The sequence below is a fragment of the Cetorhinus maximus genome, chromosome 9 (assembly GCF_964194155.1).
Source record: "Cetorhinus maximus chromosome 9, sCetMax3.hap1.1, whole genome shotgun sequence".
NCBI lineage: Eukaryota > Metazoa > Chordata > Chondrichthyes > Lamniformes > Cetorhinidae > Cetorhinus > Cetorhinus maximus.
In genome coordinates, this window is record NC_135887.1 from 15,198,188 (window position 1) to 15,223,605 (window position 25,418).

The following is a 25,418-nucleotide window of genomic DNA, read 5'->3' on the forward strand; positions in this document are numbered from 1 at the left end:
CACTACCACCGTGCTAAATGGGATAGATTTTGAACAGATCTAGCAACTCAAGACTGGGCATCCATGAAGCGCTGTGGGCCATCAGCAGCAGCAGCAGAATTGTACTCGAACACAATCTGTACCCTCATAGTCTGGCATACCCCTCACTCTACCAATCCCATCAAGCCAGGAGATCAACCCTGGTTCAATGAAGAGCGCAGGAGGGCATGCCAGGAACAACACCAGGCATACCTAAAAATGAGCTGTCAACCTGGTGAAGCTATAACACAGGACTACTTGCGTGCCAAACAGCATAAGCAGCAAGTGATAGACAGGGCTAAGCGATCCTACAAATAATGGATCAGATCTAAGCTCTGCATTCCTGCCACATCCAGTCGTGAATGCTGGTGGACAATTAAACAACTCACTGGAGGAGGAGGTTTCACAAATGTCCCCATCCTCAATGATGGAGGAGCCCAGCACATCAGTGCAAAAGATAAGACTGAAGCATTCGCAACAATCTTCAGTCAAAAGTGCTGAGTGGATGATTGATCTCGGCATCCTCCAGAGGTCCCCAGCAACACAGATGCCAGTCTTCAGCCAATTGGATTCATCCGCGTGATATCAGGAAACAGCTGAAAGCACTGGACACTGCAAAGGCTATGGGCCCTGACAATATTCCAACAATACTACTGAAGACTTGTGTTCCAGAACTTGCCGAGCCCCTAGCCAAGCTGTTCCAGTACAGCTACAATGTTGGCATCTACCCGGCTAATTGGAAAATTGCCCAGGTATGTCCTGTACACAAAAAGCAGGACAAGTCCAACCCACCCAATTACTGTCCCATTAGTCTACTCTCCATCATCAGTAAAGTAATGGAAGGTGTCATCAACAGTGCTATCAAGTGTCACTTGCTTAGCAATAGCCTGCTCACTGACACCCAGTTTGGGCTCTGCCAGGGCCACTCAGCTCCTGACCTCATTACAGCCTTGGTTCAAACATGGACAAAAGAGCTGAACTCCCGAGGTGAGGTGAGAGTGACTGCCCTTGACATCAAGGCCACATTTAACTGAGTGTGGCATCAAGGAGCCCTAGCAAGACTGGAATCAATGGAAATTGTGGGAAAACTCTCCGCTGGTTAGAGTCATACCTAGTACAAAGGAAGATGGTTGTGGTTGTTGGAGGTCAGTCACCTCAGCTCCAGGACATCACTGCAGGAGTTGCTCAGGGTAGTGCCCTAGGCCCAACCATTTTCAACTGTTTCATCTATGACGTTCCTTCCATCATAAGGTCAGAAGTGGGGATGTTCACTGATGATTGCACAATGTTCCGCACCATTCACGACTCTTCACATACTGAAGTAGTCCATGTCCAATGCAGCAAAACCTGGACAATATTCAGGCCTGGGCTGACAAGTGGCAAGTAACATTCGCCCCACACAAGTGTCAGGCAATGAGAGAATCCAGCCATCGCCCCTTGATGTTCAATGGCATTACCATCACTGAATTCCCCACTACCAACATCCTTGGGGTTACCATTGACCGGAAACTGAACTGGACTAGCCATATAAATAAATACTGTGACTACAAGACCAGGTCAGAGACTAGGAATCGTGAGACAAGTAACTCACCTCCTGACTCCCAAAAGCCTGTCCACCATCTACAAGGCACAAGTCAGGAGTGTGATGGAATACTCCCCACTTGCCTGGATGAGTGCAGCTCCCGCAACACTCAAGAAGCTTGACACCATCCAGGACAAAACAGCCCACTTGATTAGCACTTACTCCCTTCATCACTGATGCACAGTAGCTGCAGTGTGTACCATCTACAAGATGCACTGCAGGAATTCACCAAGGCTCCTTCGACAGCTCCTTCCCATGACCACTACCACCTAGAAGGACAAGGGAAGCAGATAGATGGGAACACCACCACCAGGAAGTTCCCTTCACTCACCATACTGCCTGGATGAGTGCAGCTCCAGCAACACTCAGGATGCTTGACACCATCCAGGACAAGTAGCCCACTTGATTGGCTTTGCATCCACCATGTTAAACATTCACCCCATCCCCCTCAATTCACTGTGGCAGCAGCGTGTACCATCAACAAGATACACTGCAGCAACTCGCCAAGGCTCCTTCCAAACCCACGACCTCTATCACCTAGAAGGACAAGTACAGCAGATACTTGGGAACACCACCACCTGCAAGTTCCCCTCCAAGTCACTCACCATCCTGACTTGGAAATATATCGCCGTTCCTTCACTGTCGCTGGGTCAAAATCCTGGAACTCAGTTCCTAACAGCACTGTGAGTGTACCAACACCAAATAGACTGCAGCGATTCAAGAAGGTGGCTCACCACCACCTTCTCAAGAGTAATTAGGGATGGGCAATAAATGCTGGCCTAGCCAGCAACACCCACATCCTGTGAAAGAATAAGAAAAACACAGATTGAGTGATCGCTTTGCAGAAGGTCTCCTTTCAGTCCTGTTGCATGACCCTAAGCTTTTGGTCACCTGTCAATTGACTTCACTACTGCACTCCCACTCTGACACTCCTGTCCTTGGCCTCCTACATCGTTCTAATGAAGCTCAATGTAAACTCGAGGAACACCATCTCATCTGTCAGGTAGGCATCTTACAGTCTTCTGGGCTCAACAATGAGTTCACCAATTTCAAATGACAACCTCTTTGCTTTTCACATTTACATTTACATCTCCTCTAGGCACATACTTTGTTTCTTTATTTGTCCCATTACTCTTTTTGCCTTGCACTGTCATCCCTTTTTCACTCCAGCCTTCCACCCTATCACAGTCCTTCCCTTTGTTTTTTCAACCTCACCCCCCTTTCCCTGCCTTACATCACTAAGCACTCCCAGCTTTGACATGGGGTCACCGACTTGAAATGCTCACGCTATTTCTCTCTGCACAGATGCTGCCAGATCTGTTCTGTTTTACTTAAGATTTCCAGAATCTTAAGTACTTTGCTCTTGTAATATTTTAGCAGAATCTGAAAGTCACCCTGTCAGACTGCATCTCATAAAATTGTTACTATGGCAGATTCTGCACAGCTAACTATGATAGATTCTGTACTATCAACTCAGCAGATTCTGTACCATAAACTGCCACTGTGTAAATTCTATGCAGTAAACTATTACAGTGAAAATTCTTTTGAATAACCTGTTACTGTGACAGATTATATACATTCAATCATTATCGTGACTCCATAGAGCAAGCTGCTACTGTGGTAAATTCTCTAGTCAGCTGTAACAGATTATGTGCAGCAAATGGTATTTGCAGCAGATTCTATACAGTAAACTGTTACTGCAACAAAATGAACGGTACTTATTTACTAAAGAAATCAAAGAAGAGCAAGTGATTGAAGTTCTTCCTTATCAGATAATGTGATAACACAACTTCATTGCGGAGAATATCTGACAACAGTTGTTTGAACAAGTCAGTGATATATCAGTCATACATCATTCCCTTTGCCAGTATATAACCTTTAAAGGGGTAATGCCTTCTGGAAACATGTTTGAAACTTCTGTTTTGCTTTGGGGAGAGAGAAGAACCAAATAGCTGAGAGTTAAAAACAAAAACAGGAATACCTGGAAAAACTCAGCAGGTCTGGCAGCATCGGCGGAGAAGAGCACAGTTGACGTTTCGAGTCCTTGTGACCCTTCAACAGAACTAAGTAAAAATAGAAAAGGGATGAAATATATAGGCTGGTTTAAGGGGTGGTGGGGGTTGGGGGGGGCGTTGGTTGGGACAAGAAGAGCTAGGTAGAGGGCCAGTGATAGGTGGAGATAACCAAAAGATGTCACAGACAAAAGGAAAAAGAGGTGTTGAAGGTGGTGATATTATCTAAGGAATGTGCTAATTAAGGGTAGAAAGCAGGACAAACAAGGTACAGATAGCTCTAGTGGGGGTGGGGTGGGAGCAGGAATTTTAAAAAAAAGCTAAAAGGTAGAGATAAAACAACGGATGGAAATATATTTAAAAATATTGGAAATAGGTAGGAATAGAAAAATCTATATAAATTATTGGAAAAAACAAAAAGGAGGGGGGAAAATAACGGAAAGGGGGTGGGGATGGAGGAGAGAGTTCATGATCTAAAATTGTTGAACTCAATATGTAGTCCGGAAGGCTTTAAAGTGCCTAGTCGGAAGATGAGGTGCTGTTCCTCCAGTTTGCGTTGAGCTTCACTGGAACAATGCAGCAAGCCAAGGACGGACATGTGGGCATGAGGGCAGGGTGGAGTGTTGAAATGGCAAGCGACAGGGAGGTCTGGGTAATGCTTGCGGACAGACCGAAGGTGTTCTGCAAAGCAGTCACCCAGTCTGCGTTTGGCTTGCTGCATTGTTCCAGTGAAGCACAACGCAAACTGGAGGAACAGCACCTCATCTTCTGACTAGGCACTTTACAGCCTTCCGGACTGAATATTGAGTTCAACAATTTTAGATCATGAACTCTCTCCTCCATCCCCACCCCCTTTCCGTTATTTTTCCCCCTCCTTTTTGTTTTTTCCAATAATTTATATAGATTTTTCTATTCCTACCTATTTCCATTATTTTTAAATATATTTCCATCCTTTGTTTTATCTCTACCTTTTAGCTTTTTTAAAAAATTTCTGCTCCCACCCCACCCCCACTAGGGCTATCTGTACCTTGCCTGTCCTGCTGTCTACCATTAATTAGCACATTCCTTTAGATAATATCACCACCTTCAGCACCTCTTTGTCCTTTTGTCTGTGACATCTTTTGGTTATCTCCACCTATCATTGATCCTCTACCTAGCTCTTCTTGTCCCAACCAACCCCCGCCCCCCCCTTAAACCAGCTTATATTTCATCCCTTTTCTATTTTTACTTAGTTCTGTTGAAGGGTCATGAGGACTCGAAACGTCAACTGTGCTCTTCTCCGCTGATGCTGCCAGACCTGCTGAGTTTTTCCAGGTATTCCTGTTTTTGTTTTGGATTTCCAGCATCCGCAGTTCTTTGCTTTTAGCTGAGAGTTATTTGGCTTATGGCGGCATTACTCCGATGTGATATGATTATGCGGTTTGACATGATTTGTTGTTTCTAAACAAAGAACTATGTAAAAAGCTTTGCCAAACAACTTCTCATGAAGATGGTGCTCTTTTAATATGTGAAGACAAACTGTTACACAGCCAAGGTTACAAATTGATTACACCAGGCCAAGTTCAAGAACAATTTGAACTTTCATCAGGAATTACTGTTTTGGATGCTAACTAAAGCTAAACTGGAATTTTAGTATATTTTTTCTGAAACAAGTATTACAAAACAGAACAGAATCAACAGGGCAGAAATTGGAAGAGCTTGTTGGTGAAATGGTACCAATATAAATACCACATGCATCATGTGATTGACACTCAGGCTCCTGGCTTCCTACCATTTTTAATTCACCTGCTGGATGTGTATACAATGTAAAGTGCTCATGTAATACATGAACTCACTGTACTCCCTTACTTACTTACTCACTTATTAAACCAGTCCTCCTGATGAACCGCTGTACAGAGAGTTAATGTACTACATGAGCACGTCACATCAGCTGTTCTTGGTATACACATCCAGCAGGTGAATTACAAATGGTGGGAAACCAGGAGCCTGAGTGTCAATCGCATGATGCATATGGTATTTATATTGGTACGATTTCACCAACAAGTCCTTCCAATTTCTGCCCTGTTAAGATTCTGTTCTGTTTTGTAATACTTGTTTCAGAAAAAATATACTGAAATTCCAGTTTAGCTTTAGTTAGCATCCAAAACAGTAATTCCTGATGAAAGTTCAAATTGTTCTGGAGCCTGAGCTGGTGTAATCAATTTGTAACCTTGGCTGTGTAACAATTTATCCACACATGTTAAAAGAGCACCATCTTCATGAAAAATTGTTTGGCAAAACTTTTTATATAGTTCTTTGTTTAAGTAGTTGATCATTGGATCATCCCTACTATTTGTGTCAGCCTTAGATCCGTGGCAGGACCCTCTCCTTTGAGTTAGAAGGTTGTGGGCTTAAGCTAAAACCTAGGTTGAGAGAGTGCTACACAGTTTCAGGTGCCATCTTTCAAATGTGATGTCAAACTGACGTTCTACCTGCCCTCTCAGGTGAACGTTAAAGGTCTCAGGGAGCTAAGAGTTCACCCTGGTCTCCTGGACAATATTTACTCTTCAACCAACCTCACTATAATAGTTTAGCTGGTCTTTTATTTCATTGCTGTTTGTGAGACCTTGCTGTGGACCAATTGGCTGCCACCTTTCCTAGATTACAACAGGGACTACACTCCAAGCAGTCCTTCATTAGGTACAAAGAACTTTGGTGGTGTAGTGGTAATATCTCTAGCACTAGTTCTGGTTCACTAACATTCTTTAGGGAAGGAAATCGGCTGTCCTTACCTGGCCTGGTCTATATGTGACACCAGACCCAAATCAATTTGGTCGACTCTTAACTGTTCTCAAGGGATGGGCAATAAATGTTGGCCTTGCCAGCAATGCCCACTTCCCATATAAAAAAAAATGGATGTTGTAAGGTCATGAAAGTCTATAAAAATGAAAGTTCTTTCTTTCTTTGCTATTGAAGCAATTCGGTATAAATACCACTTGTCATAAAATCAAACTACTTGGATTTTTGAGTGAAACTTAGGATGGCTGCATAATAATATAGTTCAAACATTTACAGATGATGCCTTAGTAAGTTAAATAGCAGCATTTCTTATCAGTTTGATGATATAATTCATAGCTACTCCCTTCACAATCATCTAGCCAGGTAGAATTGGATTTCAATCACTCATTCTCCAAGATTGAGTTTGTATAATAGAAGTAACTACTGCACACTGCCGGATGTAAAATAGCATCAGTAAATATATTCCTTTACTATTCAATCTCAGAATATAATAAACCCTAAAATAGTTCTACACTGGCTGTGTCAAACTCAATCACTCTTCTTTGGTTTGTGGGAGAGGTATATTTAGACATTCCTTGAAGTAAGTTAATTCCTCCTGAAGTTCACTTGAATCTTCCAGCTGTGTCAGTGGCGTAAAGCCCCAGAGCACCACAGTCGCCTTCCACAAAAGCCTAATAGAGATGAGGGAGTGTTAGCGAGTTCACTCTCAACCAATTCTGCTGCAGGCCAACATTGCCTTTCAATGAAGCTTGTTTGCCTGTCAAAAATCTGCACTGAATTTGGGAAACACACTGCCATTTCCCTCAGGGACATTGTAAATTTGATTTTACAGAAGGTGCTGGGTGACATGTAAAAAGTTCAGAGGTGAGGTAGTGCAGGCCGCCAAAATATGACTCCCTACAGCCAAAGGAGGGGACATCCCTGTATATTTATATATATATTTATATATATATATATATATATATGTGTGTGTGTGTGTGTATATACATATAATATATATATATGTTTATATATTTATTAGATATATGTATATATTTAACCTATATCTTTTTAATAGCTCATCAAACTGGCTTTCTCTCCTCTTCACCTGAAGGCATTGAATCATGTTGGATTATGGGTTTGTGGGTATTGCTGCTTTCTTTGTCAAAGTTGCTATCCTGCAGGCTATTTGACAATGGGGGGCATCATCACTGAACCCAATCTTTTTGCTTACACCACATATAGATGCATACACTTTCAAGCAGGACTGGATAGCAATCAGAAACAGGAGCAGGTGCGCAGAAGCATAGGAAAAGGAGTAGGCCATTTAGCCTCTCCAGCCTGTTCTGCCATTAAATATGAACCTGGCTGCAACTTAACTCCATATACCTACCTTTGACCCATATCCCCTAACTAACAGAAACCTATCAATAGGTCAAGAACAGCATGGCCCAGGGCCACTGAGATGAACTGTTGTTTAGCACAGACCAGTACTTGAGCCTGTAATTGCTGGCTCAGTTCCCCATTGGATAATGCACTTTCTAACTGTGTCAACAGCAGGATCAAGCCCACAGTTTCAACTTAAATCTGTCCCTACTGTGGTAAATTTTTTCCCTACTCCATTTTGTCCTGTCACACCCATGCTGTCCTCTTCAACTCATCATCAGTTCAATGCTGTACTTTGTAAACATCTTTGTTAAAAAAGACTTGCATTTATATAGTGCCTTTCACAACTGCAGAGCACCCCAAAATCCATTACCACCAGTGAAACACTTTTGAAGTATAGTCACAGGTGTAATGTAGGAAACGCTACAACAAGTTCCCACAAACAGCAATGTGATTGTGATCATGTTTTTGCGATGTTGATTGAAGGGTTAATATTTGACAAGACACCAAGGATAACTCTCCTGCTCTTCTTCAAAATAGTGCCATGGGATCTTTTATATCCACCCAGAGAACAGTTGGGGCATTAGTTTAACAGCTCATTTGAGAGACAGCACTTTCAACAGTGCAGCACTCCCTCAGTACCACACTGTGACTGTCAGCCTTGATTGTTGTGCTCAGTTCTTGGAGTGGGACTTGAACCTACAGCCCTCTGAAACAGAGGCAAGAGTGCTACCAACTGAACCACGGTTGATACCATCAATGGTTCCCTTCCTCTGTCAGGCAGTTTTCTTCCCTCCTTCCGAGGCCAGTAAACCTGCACCACAGAGAGACTAATTACAACAAATTGCTTTTATATAGCGCCATTAACATCGTAAAACATTGCAAGGTGCACGACAGGATGGGATGCAACCAAAAATTGAAGCCAAATCACATAAAGAAATATTTGAACTGATGGCCCAAAGCTTGGTCAAAGAGATTTTAAGGATCATCTTAAAGATGTGGGAGAAGCAGAGGTAGCGAGGTTTTGGGGAGGGAATCCTGAGTGTGGGGCCTTGGTGGCTGAAGGGACAGGCGTCAATGGCTAGGCATAAGAAGTGGAGGGTGCAAGAGGTTAGAATTGGAGAAAAACAGAGTTCTGGGAGGATTGTAAGGCTAGAAGTGGGTATAGAGACAGGGAGTCATTTGAATACGAGGTTGATTGCAGATAGTTGGGATTCATTTGCATTCTCAGTTTTTTATTTAAGAATCCCATGCTCTCCTACTTCACAACCTCGCTTGAAGATTGTTAAGATAAGCACAAATGAAAATGATTGAGTTACAGAGCCAATTGCCAAAGAAAGTTAAACTCAGTGATTGTCCAGAAATATGACATTTTTGGGGAAAACTGTAGCAATGTTATTAATATAGAAAATTTCAGGTAATGAAATACCCTGTGATACTTTACTAGAGCATTGGTGGACTGAAGCGGTCAAAGGGCTAAACTCTGAAGGGGCTTTTGGCAGATGTGAAAACTTTAATTTTTAGACCCTTTTGCACCTTTTAAATAGGGCAGTTCATGCAAAATGCTTGCTTTCCCTGCAATGAAAAGATTTCAAAATGATTGGTAAACATAGTAAAACAGAAGTGGTAGATTTGATGCAGGCTAACCAGATGGACAGAGGAGATTCAAGACTTTCAAATGACGCTGTAATTTATAGAGGCTTTGGTGCATTTTAATCCAACAGCCAGGAACCACATAGCAATAGGCGATAAATCGCTGCTTAAAGCTGCCAAACTCAGCACATTACAGAGGAACGCGTGGGAGAGAGCAACAATCTAATCTGGGGGTACAGATGACTACACTAAACCGCTTGAGCTTCACTGCTGCAGTTTATGATGTTGCCTGAACCCTGAGATTACGTTATCTCTTTGTAATGACTCTGAGCTATCCATTGTTCTCTGTGTAATTTACTGATAGCCTTGCATGTCTTCCCTACTTTGTATAGAAGAAACACAGCCTACTGACTCAGCACAGTACTGATGGATGTGTGCCCAGAAATGCCCATTGTATTTCTGGCTCTGGAACAACCCTGTTTCTCCCTATATATTTCAGAAACATTGCTGTATCATTTTTGAGAGCATTTAATGCATATACTTAAACATTATTGGTATATCACAAGTTCCCATTGCTGCTGTGTATAATTCATAATTATTTTCTCTTAATTGCAGTGCTACCATTGTCCAGTCCAGTCTGGCAGAGCCCCAGCAGTTTTGAGACCCGCCAGAACAAGAAATATTTAGCCTGTAATGCAGAATATTAGGCCATATTTCCCTTTATTTTCTTAGTAACTCTGCGTGCATTTGAAAGCCTAGATTTTCCTAGGGGCATTATTTTAACATTGATGATAACCTAGGTTTCTGCAGCAAGTGAGCCTCTTAACGCAGTGTAAATGTAGTGTTCAATAATTCACCAGCAGAATGTGCAGTTTTATGTACCACGACTCAATGACGATTTCTGAAAATGCATTTGACTGGCCTGGATGTACTAGCAGACCCAACTATCTGTCAGTCCTGGAATGTATCTGATTTCCTCTACCCGGTGGTTTGCCAATAGGCAAAGGGCCAGAAATTCTCTTCTGAGGCTCTTTTTAACCAATGAATTCTCCAGCCAGGAATCCAATGCTGACCACAACTGCTTCATTTAGAATCTGTAGTTTGCATACAAGATACTTTCTCCTCGTTTTTAATGCCCTTTGGTTGTAGTCCAGGGGACCTGTGCTTGCCTGGTACATTGATTTTTTTCATTCATTCAAGGGATGTGGGCTTCGCTGGCTAGGCCAGCGTTTATTGCCCATCCCTAATTGCCCTTGAGAAAGTGGTGGTGAGCTGCCTTCCTGAACTGCTGCAGTCCATGTGGTGTAGGTAAACCCACAGTGCTGATAGGGAGGGAGTTCCAGGGTTTTGACCCAGCGACAGTGAAGGAACGGCGATATATTTCCAACTCAGGATGGTGAGTGACTTGGAGGGGAGCTTCCAGGTGGTGGTGTTCCCATGTATCTGCTACCCTTGTTCTTCTAGATGGTAGTAGTCGTGGGTTTTGAAGGTGCTGTCTAAGGGCCCTTGGTGAGTTTCTGAAGTGCATCGTGTAGATGGTACACACTGCTCCTACTCTGCGTCTGTGGTAGAGGGAGTGAATGTTTGTGGATGGGGTGTCAATCAAGGGGCTGGATTCTTCTTGAGTGTTTTTGGAGCTGCACTCATCCAGGCAAAGGGAGAGTATTCCATCACACTCTTGACTTGTGCCTTTTAGATTGTGGACAGGCTTTGGGGAGTCAGGAGGTGAATATTTGCCGCAGGCTTCCTAGCCTCTGATCTCCTCTGGTAGCCACAGTATTTATATGGCTAGGTCAGCATCAAGGTTCTCAGCTAGTACCTTACATGTGAAAAACCATTCCCTTATTCCAATGATTGAACACATGGCTAGGTGAGAGTTAATGGGTTCTCAACTATCATTTTGTGTAGAGTTCTTGCTTGTTTCTGCTGGTTTGGCACTCATGTTCCAGCACAGTCTGGGCCAAATCAACTAAACCAGCGAGAAAGATTGGGATTATGCAAATAAATTTTAGTGGAAACTTGGACTGTTAATTAACCAGCCCAAATTCAGCCGCGTTTTGGAAACAATTTTGAAAGGAATTTATGATGAACTTCTATAAACACTGGTTTGGCCTCACTTGGAATATTGTGTCCAATTCTAGGCATTGCATTTTAGCGAAGATATAAAGGCTTTGGAGAGGGTGCACAGAAAAACTCGCAAGAGTGAATCCAGGGATGACAGGCTTCAGTGAATAGAATAGATTGGAGAAGCTGGGGTTGTTCTCCTTGGAGAAGAGACGGCTGAGAGGAGATTTGAGAACAGTATTCAAAATCATGAGTAGATAGAGAGAAAGTGTTCCCATTGCCAGAAAGGTCAAGCACCAGAGGACATTGACTTAAAATGATTGAAGAACCAAGGGCAACACAAGGAAGAACTTTTTTGTGCAGCAAGTGGTTATGATCTGGAATGCAATGCCTGAAAGAGTCAGATACAATCATGGCTTTCAAAAATGCTAAACATTTGGAGAGAAAATAATTGCTGGGCTATGGGGTTCAGGCTGGGAAGTGTGACTAGTTAAATTGCTCTTGCCAGGTGCCAGCATGGGTATGAAAGGCCGAATGGCCTCTTTCTGTGCTGACACCATTTGTCAAATCTATTTTAATTTTCCAATTGCTCCCAAAGCAGAAGCTTTACCAGTTGAAGTTTAAATTCTTATTTAGTGCCCATACAAAGAAGCTGTGGAAATCTAGCCTCCCATTTCATTTTTTTCTCTGATTTTCAATTTTCAAAATTTGCCAACAGGTGTTAAAGGTCGAGTGATGTCGTTAAATGGGCAACCTATCTCCGGAGCATCAGTACATATTGCTGGTCGGACAAACTTAAAGGCCTACAACACAACCAAGGAGGGAGAGTACTTCAGGCTGCTCGTCGCTGGCATTTATCAGATTGAGGTACAAGATCCATTATAATGGAAGAGTAGTTAAAATGCGGCATTCTAATTTGTACATAGATTGGAAGAGGCAGAATAGCTTAAACAATAAAGGCAATGAATTTCCAGAATGTATTTGGGACAGTTTTCTGGAACAATGGGAAAAATTTTCCCCCCGTTGGGGTGTAAGTGCGGAAGCAGGTGCGGGCGGGCGTGCCTCCGATTGGCGCCCCCAATTTTTGGCGCGCCGCCATTTTACGTGGGTGGGCCAATTAAGGCCCGCCCAGCGTGACTTCCGCTCAGAAGCACTATGCGCTCCCTGTATGGACTGGGGGGGAATTCCCTCAGCCGGGAGTGTGCTCTTTCGCGTAAGCGCACGAAAAAGCGCTTTGATCTCCCTGAGGCCTCAGGGAGATCAGCTCGGAATTAAAATTTGTAATACAAATGATAGAGAAATTTCCCTGACATGCCCCGTCATGTGACACTGTCACATGAGCTGGGACATGCCCATAACTTTTATTGAAATCTTTATTAAAAATTTAAATACCCTCATAAAACCTCATCCCGCCCGTGAATGAGGTTTCATGCTTTTTCCAAAGCCCGCCAGGGCTTCCGGCCTGCCCGCCAGCCTTAAGGTAGGATGGGCAGGTCCATTCATGACTTTAATTATTTTTGCAATGGCCTCAATAGGCCATTGACAGGTCGGCAGTCGGGAGTTCCACCCGCGTCATTTTACATGTTAGCGAGTGGACCCCAGCCCCCACTCGATAACCGGAAGATCCTGCCCAATATGTTCTAGAGCCAACAAAGGCATACTGGATTTAGCAATGATTGATGAACCAATTTGCAAACAGTGACCATAATATGACTGAACTTGATATAATGTTTGAGAGGAAGCAGCGAGAGTCACAAAACAAACTTTTTACATTCAAATAAAGCAAACTTTGATGGTATGGAAAATAAATTGACTGCTATAAACTGGACTGAGCTATTAATAGATGGATCTACAGCCAAACATTTGAAAGTAGTTTTAGATACAATACAAGATCATTTACAATACATATCCCTAAAACACAAAAGCGCTGCCTGGGCAGTTAAGCAACCATGGCCAATGAACAAGGTAAGAGACAGTATCAAACTAAAAGAAAAGGCCTACACAAATGGCAGGTCAAGCCAAAATCAGGAAGATTGAGGGTGTTATAAAAATAACAAGGGGCACAAAGGAAGTAATAAGAGATGCAAAAAGTGAACATGAAGAGAACTTGCAGGAGATTTAAAGTGAACAATGTAAGTTCTAATAAATCTATTAAGAGGAAGTGCGGTATTTGATCACCCTGGCAAGCTATCTTTTTAAATCCCATCTGCCACACTTTTACCAGATCCTTTAATAACCTTCCTTCTGATCTATGTATTTATCTTCTTTTTAAACACTTCAGTTATTTCATTGTGTTTTTTTCATTTGTTCATGAATGGGAAGGCCAGCATTTATTGCCCATCTCTAACTGCCCTTAAGCCACCGAATGGCTTGCTAAGCTTTTTCAGAGGGTAGTTAGGGTGTGGGTCTGGAGTTATGTGTAGGCCAGGTAAGGATGGCAAATTTCCTCCCCTGGAGGGCATTAATGAACCAGATGGGTTTTTAGGATAATCCAGTAGTTTTGCAATCATTGTTAATGAGATCAACATTTTATTTCATTAATTAATGAATTGAAATTTAAATTCCCCCAGCTGTCATGTGGGATTTGAACTCGTATCTCCAGAGTATTAATCTGGGCCTCATTAGTCTACCCTGGGATTGCTAGTTCAGTAACTATGCTTTGTTTACTGTGTTTACTGTGATTGGAGTATCCTGGGTGTTTTTTGTTTCCTTTACTCCTCCTTTTTTCCCAACTATTTAAATATGCTGTTTTATACCTTTGATCAAGGTTCTGCCTGTCTGCCTGCAGCGACTGACACTTTCAGCATTTCCTGTTATTCTTCAAGCTTCCTGGCATTTGCAGTTATTCAGATCCTTTGAGTTTTCTGACCGATTTGTTTTTAACTAGTTTGGTTTGAATTCTAGGATTGTCCTTCTTAGTGCCTTCTGAGAAACGTCTTTCCACATCCACCATAACTCCCTACAAACACAGTCAGATCACCTCTTCACCTCGGGGGAACACCACCCAAATTTACCCAGTGTCTCATAGCTCTCTTCCTTCATCCCGGGAATCACCCTGATTAATTGGTGCTGGATGTTACTCAGTTTTATTTATAGAAAGTTGGAAGCGTGTTGTCAACGCAATCTCTTTTCATTAAATTTTATTGTTTTAAAATGGCTCACTTAAATTGCAAGACTTGTATCTAGACCCAGGCTGGTGATTTGTCTTTGCAGGTCAGTGCCCCAGGCTATTTCCCAGCCTCAAAGACGGTAACCATTGAGAATACAGCTCGTGACTCATACTCTGCCCAGACTGTGGATTTTATCCTGACCCCCAGCACCTGCTTTGATGGCTACATCTATCACAACTTCAGTGCACTGCAAAGATTCCTCAAGTGTATTCACTCGAACTACCCCAGCATTACTCACCTTTACAGCATAGGCCGCTCTTCACAAGGTAGGTCCAAGATCTGATTAATCAATGAAAGGGGCTCTTTCATACCTGACCCAGGCTGGGCTATATCACAAAGATAAAGGCAAAACACCGCGGATGCTGGAAATCTGAAACAAAAACAAAAAAATGCTGGAAAAACTCAGCAGGTCTGACAGCATCTGTGGAGAGAAAGGCAGAGTTAACGTTTCGAGTCCGTATGGCTCTTCTTCCGAGAGTACTTTGGTGTATGTGTCTTGTTTAAAAGGACTGTCTTGAAAGAAAAGGGAATTTGGGAATTTTCTGTTTCCATGCAGGAACAACCTACTGTGAAAACTTCTCTGTGAAGTGTCGCCATTTTAGCAAGTTTAGGTTGCTGTCGTTGACGTGTAATTTTGTAATTGCATTTTGGTCATTTTGTTTCGTTACTTTTTGCTAACAGTAAAAATAGTGCACCTCTCATTAGCCACATGGTAGAACCATGGAAGCTTATAGCCCAGAATAAGACCAGTCGGCCCGTTGTGACTGTGCCTGCTCTTTGCTAAAGGAATTCAAAACTAATCTCCCTAGCCTGCACTCTCTCCCTGTTGCATCACTGATCATGAAGCTACTCCTCCAATGAGTATTGTTGTCAAAGTGTCTTCCCAGCAGCTCTTTTAGGTTCAATGATATTGTTCCAAGCACAGAGGAGACGTGAAACATGTGCAGCCCCAGGATTAGTCCCCTTACATGCAACTGTTGCACCCAATTACGACATTTGTGCTTTTAACTCTAACATCCTTTTGTGTTTCCTATCAGTTACTTTTTTTTAGAAGAGCTGTTTGAATAGTCAGGACTAATAACTCTGCGAGGAGAATGGTTTTGGTGCAAGCATTCAGCCTGAGAGCACAGGGAGCTAATTTATCAGATGCAGCTGAAATGACAATTCCCCAAAGTGCCTCAGACTGCTGACTGTGGCTTTACCGATCTTCATTCACTTCCTCATCCTGTTAGGATTCAGTAAATCAGTTCCTCTGATGATGTTTAAACAGAAACAAGGCCTATGTTTATATCAGCCTGACATTAAAGGTTTGTTGTGGTTTCATCCAATTGTTTGGTGTTTGAAAGAAATTAATGAAGATCCCCTCTTAAAGCAGGAAAGGTGTCTACATTGATATATACAAGTAGACTCCATCCACCAAATGACTTGAAGTAATTTCTGCAGCTGTTTTTATACTCACAGAGAATTTCCTTTACTTCCCTTTGGTTAGACTAGGTCAGAGGCTGGGTATTTTGTAGTGAGTGACAGATCTCCTGATTCCTCAAAGACTTATTTTATCACCTACAAGATATAAGTCAGGATTGTGATGTAATCCTCTCCATTTGCCTGGATGGGTACAGCTGCAACAAAACCCAAGAAGTTCAGCACCACCCAGAACAAAGCAGCCCGCTAGATTGGCACTCCATCCATCACCTTACACATTCATTCCCTACACCACTGGTGCATAGTGGCAGCTGTGTTTAGCATCTGGCTTCAGCAGCTCGCCAAGGCTCCTTCAGCAGCATCTTCCAAATATGTGACCTCTGCTACCTAGAAGGGCAGAAGGCACAGGTTCTCCAATCAGCTGCCATAACTTTGGTGGAAGTTTGGTGGAAATCCCCATTTTCTGAGGTTTCCACCAAACTTCCAACAGAGTTACAGCAGAGAACTGGAAGAAACTGCAAGGAGATTCCTGGTGACTGTGTTGTTGTCAGGTGGAGGGGCGTGTGGCATGTTGGTACCACAAGCAGCTCACATGCCTCCAAGAGGTCTCCAAGTCATACCCATCCTCGCTTGGGAATTTACCACCATCCATTCATTGGCGCTGGGTCAAAATCCTGGATCTCTTTACCTAACAGCACTGTGGGTCTACTGCAACGGTTCAAGTCTCACCAACTCCTTCCCAAGGACAATTTAAGGGGAGGCGGTGGTATAGTGGTAATGTCACTGGTCTAGTAATCCAGAGGACCAGGCTAAAGCTCGGGTAACTCCGGTTCAGATCCCACCATGGCAGCAGGTGGAATTTAAATTCAATTACTAAATCTGGAATTAAGAACTAGTCTCCAAAATGATGACCTAAAATTGATTATTGTTCACTAATGCCCCTTAGTGAAGAAATTCTGCCATCCTTACCTGGTCTGGCCTAGAAGTGACTCCAGACCCACAACAATGTGGTTGACTCTTAAATGCCTAGCAAGCCACTCAGTTGTCTCAAACCACTACAAAGTCTAAAAGGAATGAAACTGGACAGACCACCTGGCATCAACCTAGGCAGCAGAAATGACAATGGCAAACCATCCCTGTTGACCTTGCAAAGTCCTCTTTATTAACATCTGGGGGTTTGTGCCAAAATTGGGAGAGCTGTCCCACAGACTAGTAAAGCAACAGCCCGACATAGTCATCCTCACGGGATCATACCTTACAGAAAACATCCCAGACACCACCATCACCATCTCCGGGTATGTTCTCTTCCACCAGCAGGGCAGACCGAGTGGCAGTGACGGCACAGTGGTATGCAGTTGCCATGGGAGTCCTCAACATCGATTCCGGACCCCATGAAGTCTCATGGTCTCATGGGCAAGGAAACCTCCTGCTGATTACCACCTATGCCCTTCCCCACCCCTACTCAGCTGATGAATTAGTACTCCTCCATGTTGAACACCACTTGACAGAGGCGCTGAGGGTGGCAAGGGCATAGAATGTACTCGTCTGAATTTTCCCGTCGGCGATTTGGGGGCGGGGCCTGCTCGCTGACGGGAAATTGATGCAGGATGACGTTGGGAGGAACCCCCCAACGTCATCCCGGTCCCTTTAAATTTTTAGGAAGGCGGGCAGACAGTGAAATCAGCTGTCCGCCCACCGACCTGTCAATGGCCAATTGAGATGATTGACAGGATAATTAAGATAATTAAAGACCTGCCCGTCCAAGCTTAAGGCTGGCGGGCAGGCCAGGAGCCCCAGTGGGCTCCTGATAATACATGAAACCTCATCCACTGGCGGGATGAGGTTTCATGTTCGTTTTTAAAAAGCGTAATAAAGCTTATGTCCTTTTTATTAACATGTCCCATCTCATGTGACGTGAGGGGGACATGTTAATAATTTTTTAATTTTTCTATTTTTAAAGTTTTTTGCACTGTCAGCAATCTCCCTGAGAAAGCACTTTGTCTCAGGGAGCAGTGCGCTCTTTTGTGCACATACACGAAAGAGTGCACTTTGACAGATGGGGAATCCCTCCCCCCCGCACAGGCAGGCTGCTGGGCCTTAATTGGCCCACCCACTCAAAATGACAGCGAGGCCCGTTTCGGTGATGGGAGTCAGCTGTCCGCCCACCGCTGAGCTGGTGGAGCCCGCACGCCCACCAAGGGCAAAATTCTGCCCTCTGAGTGGGGGACTTCAATGTCCATCGCCAAGTGTGGCTCGGTAGCACCACTACTGACTGAGCTACTAGACTGGGCCTGCAGCAGGTGGTGAGGGAACCAACAAGAGAGAAAATGCTACTAGACCTCACCCTCACCAAATGCTTAAGAAACTTGACACCATCCAGGACATAGCAACCCGCTTGATTCATACCCATCCACCACCTTAAACATTCACTCCATCCACCACCGATGCACAGTGGCAGCAGTGTGTACCATCTACAAGATGCACTGCAGCAACTCACCAAGACCCTTCGACAGCACCTTCCAAAACCACAACCTCTACCATCTAGAAGGAGAAGGGCAACAGACGCATAGGAACCTCGCCACCTGCAAGTTCCCCTCCAAGCCACACGTCATCCTGACTTGGGACTATATTATTATGCCTTACCTGTAACTGGGTCAAAATCCTGGAACTCCCTTCCTAACAGCACTGTGGGTGTACCTACACCACAGACACTGCAGCGGTTCAAGAAGGCGGCTCACCACCACCTTCTCAAGGGCAATTTGGGATGGGCAATAAATGCTGGCCTCACTTGCAATGCCTACATTCCACAAATGGATAAATTAAAGACAAACTGGGACCAGGCTATGGAAACATCAGCAGTGAGGCGGATGTGGCAGAGCATGAGCTCACTGTTTACATTGTCAATTCATACAACATGGAATGCAATAACAACTTTGCATGATATCAGGGTGACCCAAAAAGCTTCACAGCCAATAAAGTACTTTTGAAATGTTGTTACTGCTGTAATGTAATAAAATTTGACAACCAGTTTGCACACTGTATTGTCCCACAAACAGCCACGCAATAAATGACCAGATAATCTGTTTTAGTAATGTTGGTTGAGCGATAAACATTATCCAGGGAGAACTCTGCTGATCTATTTCAAATAAGTGCCATGGAATCTTTCACATCCATCTGAGAGGCAGAAGGTGTCTCAGTCTAATTTTTCATCTGAAAGACAGGAACTGTGATAATTCAAACAGCCACTATAACCACACTGGAGTGTCAGCCTAGGATATGAGCTCAAATGCCGGAAGGGGACTTGAAGCCTCAAGCTTCGGAGTTAGAGAAAGACGTGCTACCCTGAGCCAGGGCTAGCTCAAGCTCATCTAATATGGTGCTGGCACCAAATGTGCATTGAAGTATAACAGTGCTAGAACAGTAGTGATAAAATCACCTAAAACCTGTATGTGGACAAAGAGGCACAGAGCTAAGTGTCAACTAGTGTTACTTTGCAGGTGAAATTTCTGCTTGCACATTAAGGATGGGAAAATTCTGGGCTGTGCACACGCACGTGCTTTTCCCTACATGACAGCAGTGACCGAACTTCCAAAGTACTTCATTAGCTATAAAGTGCTGTGGGACAACCCAAGGTTGTGAAAGATGCTATAGAAATGCAATTCCTTCTTCTTTTCCCGATATGCGCTTGCAGCTCTGAGCTGGGATAGTGTAGGTGGGTAACCTAACCTCAAGAGGTGAAGAAGTAAATTCTCACCTGGGTCACCAGGGTGGTAATCCGGGGGAATGCAGATCCCCTGAAATCATGCAGCACATCCAGCATTGGAAATGGAAAGAAATGACATGCCAGTCCTGTAGAAGGCAATTTTCTGAGGTCGGCCGCTCTCTGTGTTTTAATATTGGACAACCTTCAGTGCAAAATAGACATCGTCATTTTAATTACAGGCTTTAAACTGGGTGATAAATATATTTGTCGTAATGAACAGTTGCGCTGTATGTTTAACTGGCAGCGAAAAGACTGGATGTTTTAATAGATTTGTCCCTGGGGACTTTGTGTACATATGTTTAAAAATAGATTTGAATGGTTATTACTCAGCAGTGGGTCCCAGGATGAGATGTTACTTCATGTGGATTTAAGCTGTGCAGCGTTGCAAAATCTTCCTTGGCTGCATGTCCCACCACGCACCTTCTGCTGTTGAATCTTGGGCCAACCACTTGTTCACCCTTCCCCCACTTTTGATACACCAAATATGACTCAATCTTCCCGACTCCCAGCACTTCAGATTTATCTTCCCAAAATCTCTTTGCTGTGATTCTGCTCTTCCCATTTTTGAAAGCCTCCTTCAGTATTAACTTCTGCGACTGCGTTTTCAGTCACTTCCCCTTAACTCTTGCTTATTCGACAGGGTTCGTGCCCACATTTCCTGCTGATAGGTATCAAAGTACTTTTCGTTGTGTCAAAGATACGTTGTAAATGTAGGTGGCTGACTGTTTTATGGATGCGGGATCGTTGAGCCACAGAGTTGTTGCCTGCCTTTTATGGTTTCATAAAGCCACTGATCTCTACACCTTAAAAAAAATCAGACTATAAAGCTATTTCTTTTAGAAAAAAACAATCTGCTCCCAATTTTGGTCTATTTTTACTGGCCTGAAACATTTTTTATGCTTTTTTTTTCAAAGCACTGGTCATTTTTAAATTTGAATTGCTGATGCTCACTTACTATGGGACAAATGAGCAGAAATAACAAGGCAAATTCTATCTGTCCCAGGGTGGCACATGACTCTCTTTACATTGATCACTCTTAAACCAAAAAGCAGGCAGTATAAACCAGTTACACTTCACCACTAGTACATATTTTTATAAACATATGATGAATTTAGGCACTTTTCAAGGTGATGGTTAGCACTGGGGAGTGGAACGTTGTTCTATTTTTTCCCTCCAGTGTCAGCATTAAGCACTGTCAGGTCAAAGCGAATGTGACCACATGCAAAGTAATCCTCTCTTAACACATACGATCATAAGAAATAGGAGCAGGAGTAGGCCATTTGGCTCATAGAGCCTGCTCTGTCATTCAATAAGCTCACGGCTGATCTGATTGTGGCCTTTCCTGCCTGTCCCATAAGAACCCTTGACTCCTTTGTAGATCAAAAAATCTGTCTAACTCAGCCTTGAATATGTTCACTCTGTGGAAGAGAATCCCAAAGACTAACAATAATAAATTCCTCCTCATCTCTGTCTTAAATGGGAGCCTCCTTATTTTTAAACTGTGTCCCCTAGTATTTTTTATATTCATTCATGGGATGTGGGCATCACTGGCTAGGCCAGCATTTATTGCCTATCCCTAGTTCAGAGGGAATTTAAGAGTCAACCTCATTGTTGTGGGTCTGGAATCACATGTAGGCCAGAAAATTTCCTTCACTGAAGTGACATTAATGAACCAGATGGATTTTTAATGACAAAAAGCATTAGATTTTAAATTCCAGATTTTTATTGCAATGTTGGGATTTGAACCTAGGTCCCCAGAGCATTATCCTGGGTCGCTGGAATACTAGCCCACTGACAATACTGCTATGCCAACACCTCTCCTGAAAATATAGTTCTAGATTTCCCCATGGCAGGAAATATCCTCTTGGCATCTACTCTGTCAAGGTCACTCAGAATCTTATATCTTTCAATAGGATCACCCCTCATTCTTTAAACTCCAATGAGCACAGGCCCAATCTGCTCAACCTTTCTTCATTAGACAATCGCTTCATCCCAGGAATCAGCCTAGTGACCTCCTCTGAACTGCTTCCAATACAAGTGTATCCTGCCTTAATTAAGGAGACCAAAACTCTACACAGGCTCCAGATGTGGTCTCACCAATGACCTGTACAGCTGATGCAAAACTCCATCCCCCAAGCAACAAAGGGCAACATTCAATTTGCCTTCCTAACTACTTACTGTATCTGCTTGCTAGCATTTTGTGATTCATGTGCAAAGGCACCTAGTTCACAGTGTATTGCCGCATTCTGCAGTCTCTCTCCATTTAAATAATATTCTGCTTTTCTATTCTTCCTGTCAAAGTGGACAACCTCAAATTTCCCACATTATTCTCCATCTGCCAATTTTTTGATCACACATTTAACCCCTATTTCCCTTTGCAGGTTCTTTGTATCCCTCCTCGCAACTTGCTTTCCTACTTATCTTTGTATCATCAGCAAATTTGGTTACAATACGATCTGTCCCTTCATCAGTCATTGATATAGATTGTAAATAATTGAGGCCTCAGCACTAATCCTTGCAGCACTAAATTACAGATTGCCAACCTGAAAATGACTCAATTATCCTGACTGTCTGTTTCCTGTTAGCTAGCCAATCCTCTTTCCATAATAATCTTGTGCAGTAACCTTTTATGTGGCACCTTATCATATGCCTTTTGGAAATCCAAATTCACGACATCTACTGATTCTCCGTTATTCATCTTGCTTGTTACATGCTCAAAGAACTCTAATAAATTTGTCAAACGCGAATTCCCTTTCACTGTCTGAAACACTCTCTGAAAAATGCCCTTTAATCCCGACAACAGTGAAGTGCCCTCTACTGCACCATTGTAATTTTTTGCCATTTTCCACATCAGCCATGTGCCTGGCCTCTGACTTAACTGGACAAGTCAGTGCATAGTTGGCTGAAGAAGTATTGATGACCATAGGGTGGATAATCACACATCCCCAACTAAGCTTGGCCATCTAGGGTGGGAAAAGAGTAAGGGGAGGAAGTGGCAAGATTAGGAAGACAAATAGAGCATTTGAAAAATATATATTGTCAGAATGTTCTTCCTCAACTCACCTGAGAGCCTCATGGGATTACCCAGCCATGCAAATGGGAAGGTCAATCTAATGTAATATTAGCTCACTTCAGACTGTCTCAACGCCCCCTGAGTTAAGGAGCAGAAACCATCCAGAATGAGCATCCCTGATTATTATCCTGATTGCAGTTGTGTGGCCTTTTGAGTGTCAATACAATAGGGGACATCGAATGGCCAAGATTCACATGCAGCTAATGAGCACTTAGATGTGAGATCAGAGGGCATCAGTTGATGAAGCCCGAAGAGAGGCGGGTGGGGGTGGGGTGGGGGTGGGGTGGGGTGGGGGGGTGGGGGTGCGGTGCAGTGGGGGGCAATGTCAGAAAGTTGGTAGAGAAAAATTATTGAGGAAATGAAAATGCTGTCCTTTTCCTACAACCCTCTGAGGTAGCTGCACTGCTCCAGTTCTGGCCTCTTGATTGTCTCTGATTTTAATTACTCCAGCATTGGTGGCCATGTCTTCAGCTGCCAAGGCCCTAGTTGGGAAGTGTAATTCCCTGTCCCTAAATCTCTCTGCCTCTCCATCTCGCTTTCTAGAGCTCCTTTAAGACACACCTTAAAACCTACCTCCTTGACCAAGCTTTTGGTCATCTGCCCTCATAGCTAATTATGTGGCTCAGTGTCATTTTTTTTTCTTGATAATCACTCCTGTGAAGTGCTTTGGGATGTTTTACTATGTTGCAGGTCCTATGTAAACACAAGTTGTCGTTATTGTTGTTGTAAAACAGCATAAGTCATAGAAACTTGAATGACGTAGCACAGCAGGAGTCTGTTCAACCAGTCGTGCCTGTGAATAGTGTAAGGTCCTATAATTATGGGTGGAATCATTCCAAATTTGCACTAAGTGCAGTAGCGGGTGGGGAAAAATTACGATTTACCCACCAGCCGCAATGGCGGCTTCTCATGCCATATTACCCCAATCCCGCTGCATTCATTTTACATTCCCGGGAAACACGCCATTTCAATTGCGGGCAGGCTCTCATTCAGCTGCCACACCATCACCTCACCGTCTCATCATGCTGGGCACCATATTTAAAGTGCAGCCGTGCGCACATCTCAGTGCTTCCAGCCCACGGTTGCTGCAAAGGAGACATGGCCCCAAAAGGCAAAAAGACTACAGCCCACAGGTTCAATGACGTGTCCCTCAAGCATGTTTCGGACGCCGTGATGTCCTCTACTCCCCCCGCCCCGCTCTGGCCACAGAATGGGTAGCAACATCACCAATTCGGCTTCGGAGGCGGTGACAGTGGTGGTCAGCGCCAACACCCAGTGCCAAAAGAGGACAGCCACCCAGTGCCGAAAAAAGATGAATGATCTCCTCAGTTCCACAGGGTAAGCCACTCTCAAGTCACACACTCACAAACCCTTCACATATCCAAAGGGCCCTCACTGCCAGTTCAAGGGACATCATCACTCACTCTCTCATATACACCTTCATTGTTCTCATCCCGCCCATGGGACCACTCATCGCACACACATGCCAGGCATACTTATCATCTGGCCTGGCAGGCATCCTGCTTACACTCTCTCCATCTCTATTCATGCAGGACAACCTGGCACACAACAAGCAGGAGAGGTCGCAGACCAGTGGAGGAATGCTTGAAATCAAGGACCTCACAGACTTTGAAAGCAGAGCCATCCAGCTGGCCGGCAAGGATCTGGACCCGTCCTGTGCTGACGGTGAGGTTGGCGGTGCTCAACCAAATGAGGATCCAGCAGTGTGACATCTATCAGACAACCATGCAATAAGTGAGTACCCCTATCCCACAGTCCCCTGCCATGCACTAATTACCCCCCCATGCTTTCGCAGGCACATCTTGGAGACAGCCAACGGAGTCATGACCCAGGGCCTCCAATCAAGCCCTGAAGACACCTCAGAAGAATCCTCATTAAATACCTGTCACAGCGCTCACTCATACCCTCCACCAGTGCAGAGACACACACCTCGGTAGGACCTAACTTTATAGTAGCCTCGGGATCACAATCTGGTGAGCACATCGCACTTTCTGGTTCACAGTAGGTGGGAGCAGAGACTTCCCAGGTGTCCGGCACTTGGAGGACTGCTGGAGGCCAGAAATTTTCTGAGTCTGAGTCAGATGATGAGCCTCTGGACTCGGTCATACGTCAGTTGCTGGAGCTGTAAAGGCAAGCTCAGGAACATCAGGAAGGGATGTTCGCTGCACTCCTCAGACTGCAAGGTACGATGGAGGAGTCTGTCTGCCTTCAGGCTGAGGTGATAGCACCGGCATGCCAAACGCACTGAGGTCAACACTGCTAGGATGGTGGTTGCCATGGAGACCTTGGCCCAGGACAATGCTCCTGCACTGCTGAGCAGGCTGAACTCCATCACTGACGCCATAGTTGGAGGGTACAGTGTGTATGTGGGAGGGGTGCGGGGCAGCTCAATCTCACTCCAGCTACCCCTTCTCCTCCTCCCATAGGGAGGAGGATCAGCAGGTGCACACCCCGGGACCATTGAGCCAGGTGACTCTGGGAGAGTCTGGCCAATCCGAGACCCCTCTTCCTGTGACCTCAGCAGCTCCAGCTCCACAGGGCGAGGAGGGTGCAACTA

The 25,418-nt window shown here is 44.1% G+C and overlaps 1 protein-coding gene across 1 annotated transcript in view; it reads left to right on the forward strand.

The window, feature by feature from the left end:
• The window catches only part of LOC144684289 (carboxypeptidase D-like), a 181,371-nt gene that overhangs the window by 139,904 nt on the left and 16,049 nt on the right, over positions 1-25,418 (forward strand). The window contains exons 17-18 of the mRNA XM_078547917.1: positions 12,131-12,279; positions 14,626-14,848. Of these exons, the coding sequence (XP_078404043.1) occupies positions 12,131-12,279; positions 14,626-14,848 (372 nt within the window). The remainder of the gene's footprint in view (positions 1-12,130; positions 12,280-14,625; positions 14,849-25,418) is intronic.